This window comes from Trachurus japonicus, chromosome 22 (genome assembly GCF_045865225.1).
Source record: "Trachurus japonicus isolate A0001 chromosome 22, Traja_1.0".
Classification (NCBI taxonomy): domain Eukaryota; kingdom Metazoa; phylum Chordata; class Actinopteri; order Carangiformes; family Carangidae; genus Trachurus; species Trachurus japonicus.
The window spans coordinates 14384975-14393192 of record NC_140928.1 but is presented as its reverse complement, the minus strand read 5'-3'; the positions used below and the strand labels follow the sequence as shown (position 1 = coordinate 14393192).

The 8218-nt window shown below is 41.3% G+C and overlaps 1 protein-coding gene across 1 annotated transcript; it reads left to right on the top strand.

Annotated features, from left to right (window-relative positions):
• Window positions 1-122: 122 nt before the first annotated feature.
• Window positions 123-6683, top strand: LOC146963706 (tryptophan--tRNA ligase, cytoplasmic-like). The gene is made up of 11 exons (XM_085766717.1): window positions 123-150; window positions 1326-1449; window positions 1747-1963; window positions 2252-2360; window positions 2532-2651; window positions 3336-3518; window positions 3703-3803; window positions 3978-4090; window positions 4177-4350; window positions 4447-4587; window positions 5820-6683. Exons 2-11 carry the CDS (start codon window positions 1336-1338, stop codon window positions 5976-5978), a joined length of 1431 nt encoding a protein of 476 aa, XP_085622843.1. The 5' UTR covers window positions 123-150; window positions 1326-1335; the 3' UTR covers window positions 5979-6683.
• Window positions 6684-8218: the final 1535 nt, after the last annotated feature.

The window sequence follows — 8218 nt, the reverse complement described above, 5'->3', positions numbered from 1 at the left end:
TTCAGATCCTAACGTATTTTTTTTTCGCATTATCGATTGTAAGGCGGAACTATTGAGGAATCCGTGTTGCGTCGGAAGAATTTAATCCGAGTACTACCTCGCTCAAGCTGATGCAAGCTGTCAGTCCTCCTGTGTGAAGAGAATCATACGGTATGCCGGCTAGTTTTTGTATTGACTCTTATAGTTGTTAGTCCAATTGTTTCCTTTTTTACAATTTTACTTACTGGGTTATATATGACATGTAACATGGTAACAGAGATATAATAACTGGCTGTATCAGACGCGTATTTCTTCAATAGCTAGCTAAGAGAGCTGTTCTGTGTTCACATATGGTAAAGTGATGTGGAAAGTGTTGCAGTAATAGTCTCACTTGAAGTGGTGACTTAGATCTAGATGTAATCTATCACATGTTTTTGTTTTGTTTATTTAGATCCCCATTAGCTTTTGCCACGCAGCAGCTATTCTTCCTGGGGTCTTTTCATCATAATAAATGACAAATACAAACCATTAACACACAACACATTAATACATAAAAACAAAAATACATACAGAAAACACGTACTTAATACATACACATACAAAACAAAACATCCAAGACAAACACTTAACATGATATATTACCCGCTCCTACATTGAATCACTACACAACAAGGATACCAGGACCCAATTTACAAATATAGGCTACTAATGGTCAAAATAAAAACTAACCATGTTTCTTTGTTGTATAACATAATTTGGAAGGGCATTCCACTCCTTCATAGCTCGATATAATACTGTACCTTGAGAGAGTGCTCTGGGTAAAATAAAATAACCTCCAGCAGCATGTCGAGTTGAATAATGGGCTCTTTGCACAGCTCCACTACTTCCTGAACCTGATTAATCCAGGTGTGTCTGACCATTGTGACTACTCAGACACACCTGGATTAACCAGCTTGTCCAATAATGTAAGACAGGAAATAAAGGAGCAGCATTAAATTCAGGAAGTAGTGGAGCTGTGCAAAGAGCCCATTATGTATGTTTGAACTAAAAGATAATTTTCTATACAAAATGTATGGCATTTTAGTTGTTATAATATTTCTAAGAAAAACCATCAACAAATATGACAATCTGTGCTTAACATCCAGCCAACCAAGACTGGCATGCATTGGACAAATATTCGACCTTATTCCACACATAAGTGCAACACGTGCTGCTTTATTTTGTATAAATGTCATGTCATGTCATGTTTATCTTCACCACAACTAATTGTTTTCCTTCTCTCTCTCTCTCTCTCTCTCTCTCTCTCTCTCTCTCTCTCTCTCTCTCTCTCTCTATGTCTTGGACAGCTTGGAGAAGATGACAGACTGTCAGGGTGACGGGGAAGCAGCGACAAGTCCAATGGAGCTGTATGAGAAACTAAACACACAAGGAGAGACAGTCAGAGCCTTGAAAACAGCTAAAGCTGAGAAGGTAAGTTATCGTAAACTACCTTGTAAAAACTGTATTTGTACCTCGTAATTTGTTAGTAAATGACACCATCGCAAAAAAAAAACGAGAACACATTCTTCTTGTCTACATGGACGGGCTGGGTTTTGTTTGTTTTCTTCTTATGACTTTGCGTCATCTCTTTATCTTATCATCTGTCTGCTTCTCCTTTTGTCCTGCACTCCCCCACCCTCCTCTTGTGTGATTCAAGTGTGGTGAAATTTGTTTGCTTTCGTTTCTGGGGTTTTGTTTTCCTCTGACAGCATTGTTCGGCTTCTCCAGGTTGAAATTGATGCCGCTGTTCAGTTACTGCTAAAATTGAAAATGGACTACAAACAGGCGACGGGTCAGGATTACAAAGCAGGATGTCCACCCTCAGAAAACTCAGCTGTCCCCGACAATGGGCCAGCAGCAGACGAGGCAGATGACAACGACACAGTTGACCCATGGAACGTCTCCACCACCAATGCCAAGGGGGTCGACTACGACAAACTCATAGGTAAATGAGCTTTTACTTGAAGAACTGAAGCTGTATGTTTTATTCATACTTTCGGACTCTGAATATGAATATCAGCAATGGGCTCTTTGCACAGCCCCACTACTTCCTGAACTTAATGCTGCTTCTTTATTTCCTGTCTGATTACCAGTAATCAGTTTGTCCAGAAATGTAAGACAGGAAACAAAGGAGCAGTATTAAGTTCAGGAAGTAGTGGAGCTGTGCAAATAGCCCATATATGGTAGTGTACTTCAAGCTGAGTAATTTACATTCTGTCCTATGTTTCTGTAGTGAGGTTTGGCAGCAGTAAAATTGAAAAGGAGCTGGTGGACAGAATAGAAAAAGTCACGGGACAAAAACCTCATCACTTTCTCAGGAGAGGAATCTTCTTTTCACACAGGTCAGCATTTTTAGGAGCCGACAAGGTTTCATCAGTTTTGTTATACAATTACTGTATCTTCTTCAATCTTTGAGCTTGACAACATCAGACGATGGCAAGAATGTGATGTGAAAACTCATGGGTTTATATCGCGTCGAAGAATCACTCCCCTCTTTTCTCTGCTTTTGATAGAGATATGCATCAGGTGCTGGATGCATGCGAGAAGCAGCAGTCCTTCTACCTGTACACCGGCAGAGGTCCTTCCTCTGAAGCCATGCACGTTGGTCACCTCATCCCCTTCATCTTCACCAAGTGAGTTTTACTCATCAAGTTATGATCTCAGTCCTTCACTCATGTACCTGATTTTACTTGTAGGTTTTTTTTCTGTTGATTTTAACTAATAAAGCAGCATGATCCCACTTACCATGCTGCTCTGAGATACATAACAGGCTCAGCCTTCAGAACCCACCATTGCACTTTATACACACTTACAGGATTTTCTTCCCTTAATACTTGAAGGGTATTGCACTGGTACACCTTAATTTACAAAGCTATTTTAGGCAAGCTGCCGCATTACATCTGCTCTAAGTTTATTGCTGTCCAGTTGACACACAATCTTAGAGCCAACAGTTGGCTGCGATTTAAGGTCCCCCATATGAGGACCGAGTTAGGGATGAAGACCCTCTCCCATTTTGGGCCATGGTCGTGGAATGACCTACAAGCCAGGATGAGATTGGGCTCTCTCATCCCTCTTTCTTGCTTCAAATACTCAGTCTCAGAACTTTTAGTCACTAGCTGCACCTGTGACAATTAACTTAATTCTGTAATTGTGCTGCTTGTTTTTGATGTCTGATGTCTCTTGTTACCTTGATCTTGTTGTGTATGTTTGCTTGTATCTGTATTTCCTCAGGACATCCTCAAAAAAGAGATTTTTTAATCTCAATGGATCATTCCTGAATAAATAAAGGTTAAATAAAAAAAGTCTTGTTTCTTCAGGTGGCTCCAGGATGTGTTTGACATTCCTCTGGTGATCCAGATGACTGATGATGAAAAGTACCTGTGGAAGGATCTAAAACTAGAAGACTGCCACCACTTTGCTCTGGAAAATGCCAAGGACATCATTGCCTGTGGCTTCGATGTCAACAAAACCTTCATCTTCTCTGATCTGGACTACATGGGGTAAAATATGACAGTTATCAACCTTATCTTACTGCCTGGTAGACCTTGCTGCCGAGGCTTCCTAGAATCAACAACGCAAGATCTACCACAGTTATTCATGTAACTGAGTTATAGTATATGGTTCCTTATTGTAGCCTGAACTGTTTTGCTTTTTGATGGACTAATTTCAACTTATTTTTCACAGATCATCCCCTGAGTTCTACAGGAATGTGGTTAGGATCCAGAAGCATGTCACATTTAACCAGGTCAAAGGAATCTTTGGCTTCACAGACAGTGACTGCATTGGTAAGACTGATGAAACTGAAATGTCTTCAATGATGGAAAAAACAAAGCATACTGAATTCCATGAAACTGCTTCCAATCCTGGGTTAAATACTGTCACATTTTCATGTCTATAATTGGCTAAAATGTTTTGGTATTATCTTGTAAATGTGGTTTTACTTTATCATGTCCAACCAGGAAAGATCAGCTTCCCAGCCATCCAGGCTGCCCCATCCTTTAGTAACTCTTTCCCCCAGATCTTTGGAGGCAGGAAGGACATACAGTGTCTTATCCCCTGTGCCATAGACCAGGTCAGGACAGCATTTCAGTAATACATAAAGACACTAGGTGCTGGCATTCATTGTTTTAAGTTGCATGTGTATCTGTGTCTGTGCAGGATCCTTACTTCAGGATGACCCGTGATGTAGCTCCAAGGATCGGCTATCCCAAACCAGCACTGCTGCACTCCACCTTCTTCCCCGCCCTGCAGGGGGCACAGACGAAGATGAGCGCCAGTGATGCCAACTCCTCCATCTTCCTCACAGACACACCCAAACAGATCAAAAATAAGGTTCTGCCACTACAAGTTATTACGAGTCAGTAGTTATCAGTCAGATTCAAATTGCCTGTTTGCTGAGTGGCTGATTCGTGAAACCGTCACCTACAGGTCAACAAACACGCATTCTCCGGGGGGAAAGACACAGTGGAAGACCACAGGAAGTACGGTGGAAACCCAGATGTAGACGTCTCCTTCATGTACCTGACCTTCTTCCTGGATGATGATGAACGTCTGGAGAAGATCAAACAGGTGAGGGTGCAAAGAAGAAAGGAATCAATGAATTTTCAGACCTCATTTCCTTTGATAGTGTCTAAGATATTTATTCAACTTGAAGATGATCTTGCATTCACTTTGAGATTCATCCGATAAATTTAGAACTAGTATATAGGTGAAGCTTGGACGGCTGTCTGCCTTAAAGGGACAACGAGGAGTTCTGGAAAGCGAAGTGTTCTCATACTACATTTACCATGAGCCTCCGCGCGCACGGACGTCTTGCCCAGAATGTTTTCATTCATCATCAACAATGAAAGTCAGATGTTCGAAGACGATCACATACCATCGTAGTTCAGACCATAAACGGCGATTCGGCAGCGTTATTATCATGACCCGCCAGGCAGCGTCCGCGAAACCGAAAGTAAGGAAACACTGGTCGGCTCGCCCAGCATTTCCACCATTAATAATAATAACAAAATAACGATAGAGACAAAACAATATATTTATCGAAAATTGAGCCATTAAAGTCCCCCTCCCGCGCCCCTTTTTGGTCATTTTAAGCAATGCACCTCTGGAGGGTGGGCGGAGACTGCGCTGCTCTGCACCCGCCCAGCCACCTCCTCGCACCCCACCCCCCGCTTGCTGACAGCTGCACATTGTACAATTACAGATTCAGCGCGTAAAACTCCACACTGGGATTCAATCCCAGACTGGAGCATAGTCCTTGCTCATGATGCAAGCTGCTCTACCAGGTGAGCTATACGTGTTATACCTTGACAGCTACACCGAGCTGCCAAGCCTTTCACCTCTGAGCCAGATGCAGAGCGGGGCGGGAGCTTGTAGCACTAGGGCCCTCCCCTGGAGCTGTGACACGTCAGCTCCAGTCTCCCTGAAACTGCCAGTTTGCGTCTGCCATTGGTTCACAGTAGTTTGAAGGCAGAAAAACTCAGAAATGCAATTTTGCACTTCCTTTTCTGCTGATATGTGCTCTAACACAAGAAAAATGCCACAGGAACAAGTGAAAAGCACGAAAAACACGATTTTCATGGGAGGGGGTCTTTAACAAGTGTGGGTAGCGTAGATTCATCCACATTACTGTAACGTGAGACTTTTTTATAACCAAATAGAAACTCCTCGTTATCCCTTTAACATGTAGGGATTTGTTTTCCCTGATCTTTGTGATTAGACTTCACATGATCTCTTCATCTTGTTTTTCATTCTTCTCTCATTGTCATCATAAAATTCTTTTGTGCATGACTACTCTGCAGGACTACTCGAGTGGAGCTCTTCTGACAGGAGAACTGAAGAAGATTTTGATCGAGACTCTGCAGCCAATAATCGCTGAGCATCAAGAGAGACGCAAAGAAGTCACAGATGAGATGGTCAAGCAGTTCATGACTCCAAGACCTTTGAATTTTAAGTTGTAGTCTGCTGGAGCTTCTGGGATGTCACGGGTCATTGTCACAGGTTATTCTTACTATGAAATGAAATAATGCATTTTTTTTTTCATCTGAAATCAACGTTACTTTGAATGGGAAGATGGACATTGTCTCACTTACTTTGCATCAGAACTGGAGGAAAGTGTAAATGTAAATGACTGAAGATGATCTGCTTCTCTGTGTCAAAACTAAGCATTGCATTGCTCCTGCCTTCACTCTACCTGTCATGCTGCTTGTTAAAGGTACATGTTTGTCTTAATGAAGTTTGCAGCACTGCTTTCGCATCACATGAGCTCTGCTTCTTGTCTTGAAATCGGTTCAGAAGAGGAAGAAGATTAGTTGAGTACATATACATATAAAAGAAGATGAAGAAAGCCATCAGAACAATAACTGTAACTGTGATTACCAAAACAGGTCTGTTAATTGTGGTGTAAACAGGGAGATGTGGTATGATAATATGATAATGGAATATTATAATCCATACAAGATACCAATAAGTCTTCATTTAAGAATATTAAAGCAAATGTAATAGTCACCAAAAGGGAAATGAATCAGCTTTCTCTCTAAGCCTGGTCTAAATCAAAATGTTTTGTTCAACTTATGTCCAGACTAAAATTAAACTGTACTTCATTCACCAAGAAAACTTTTGAAAGCAAGCTTTATTTGAATATCATAAGGCCATAGCACCTGTCTGTATACAGAAAGTGTCAAAATGTGTGCATATAACTAGTGATGTTAACGTCTGACACCGAGGTCTGTGTCGAGCAAAAGGGGGCGTGTCCAAATGAAACCTGTGAAGAAGCACGTATCATTTGTCAGAATATCACGTAATCAAACCGTCTTTGATCAAAGACAAACGAGGCCCCGTTTCTCTGAAACCACGTGAGTGACTGTGGTTCGAGTTTGAAAAAGCCGCGGTGTGTGCTACGTGATCTGAGGATCGTCACTGCACTTGCAGAGAACATGGGTCCAACAAAAAGGCTGAAGACATAATCAGTTGGTGAGCACTTTGACATGATATCTCCCAACTAAGAAGGTTAAACATAATGTATATCTCCTGAAATCAATCACATGGAGGATGGCAGGTGTGTTCATATGTAACGGAGGTCCGCGGGTATAGTCACAGCCCCCCCACCCCCCAGTAAATAGGATTCCTCAACAATATGTAACAAATATATTTCTTGAAACAACACTACCAATGGCGTCCAGAACAGATTTTTTTTTTTTTTTGAATGACTCGAATTTATTACACACATCTCATCATCATGTAGCCCACATGTGACATCACAGGACTGCAGGCTACATCAAATGACCAGCAGATATCAGTACTCCCAAGTTAAACGTGTGATCAGCCTTTTTGTGAAGCCATTAGCCTGAAAGATTCGACACATTCACGGGGCCTCATCACTACATATAACTAATATTTGTTTTTAATATTTCTGTCTTCGCATATAAATTTAGCCATTTTGGCATTTTAGGGTATGAGACCACACACCCTTCTTTTTCATGTAAGATATAAGTCATTGTAGAAAAAGTAAAGGTAGCCTATAAGTAATAATAGGCTGGATTCCAAGAAGCTGCTTCAGCCTCTTGGCCCTAGTATAGGTCATGTCATGTCATTGGTACTGTCACATTTTCATGACTCACTGTGACACAAATAGAATTGAGCCATCCTATTTTAATTAGTAACTCTTAGCATTTCTGCTGTCAAAAACACCTGTTCTCATAGAGACAACAAATCATTAAACAATTAATTTAGCCTTCTTTTTTCACGCAACCCTCTGACACTGCAGACGCACCTTCACCATGTCAGCTGGGGACACCAGTAAAACCTGAGAAAAAGACACAGAGGTATTGAAGTCTTTTTTTTCTTTTTTCAAGATTTGGATTTGGACAAAGCGATTTTCTCCGAGCCCATACAAGTCTGACATGTCTAACTTGGTCAGCATGTATATAATGCAGGACCTAACAGAACTGCAAAAGATCTTAAGAATATGTCTGACTTTGACCGAGTTACATTCAAGAACCTGTTGACAGAAAGTAAATTCGTTTGAGCGGTAATTTTTTTTTTCATCTCTTTATCTTGTGTGTCATCTGTCTGCTCCTCCTTTTCTCCTGCACTCCCCCATCCCCCTCTTGTGTGATTCAAGTGTGGTGAGATTTGTTGTTTGCTTTCGTTTCTGAGGTTTTGCTGTTTGCTTTCATTTCTGAGGTTTTCCTCTGACAGG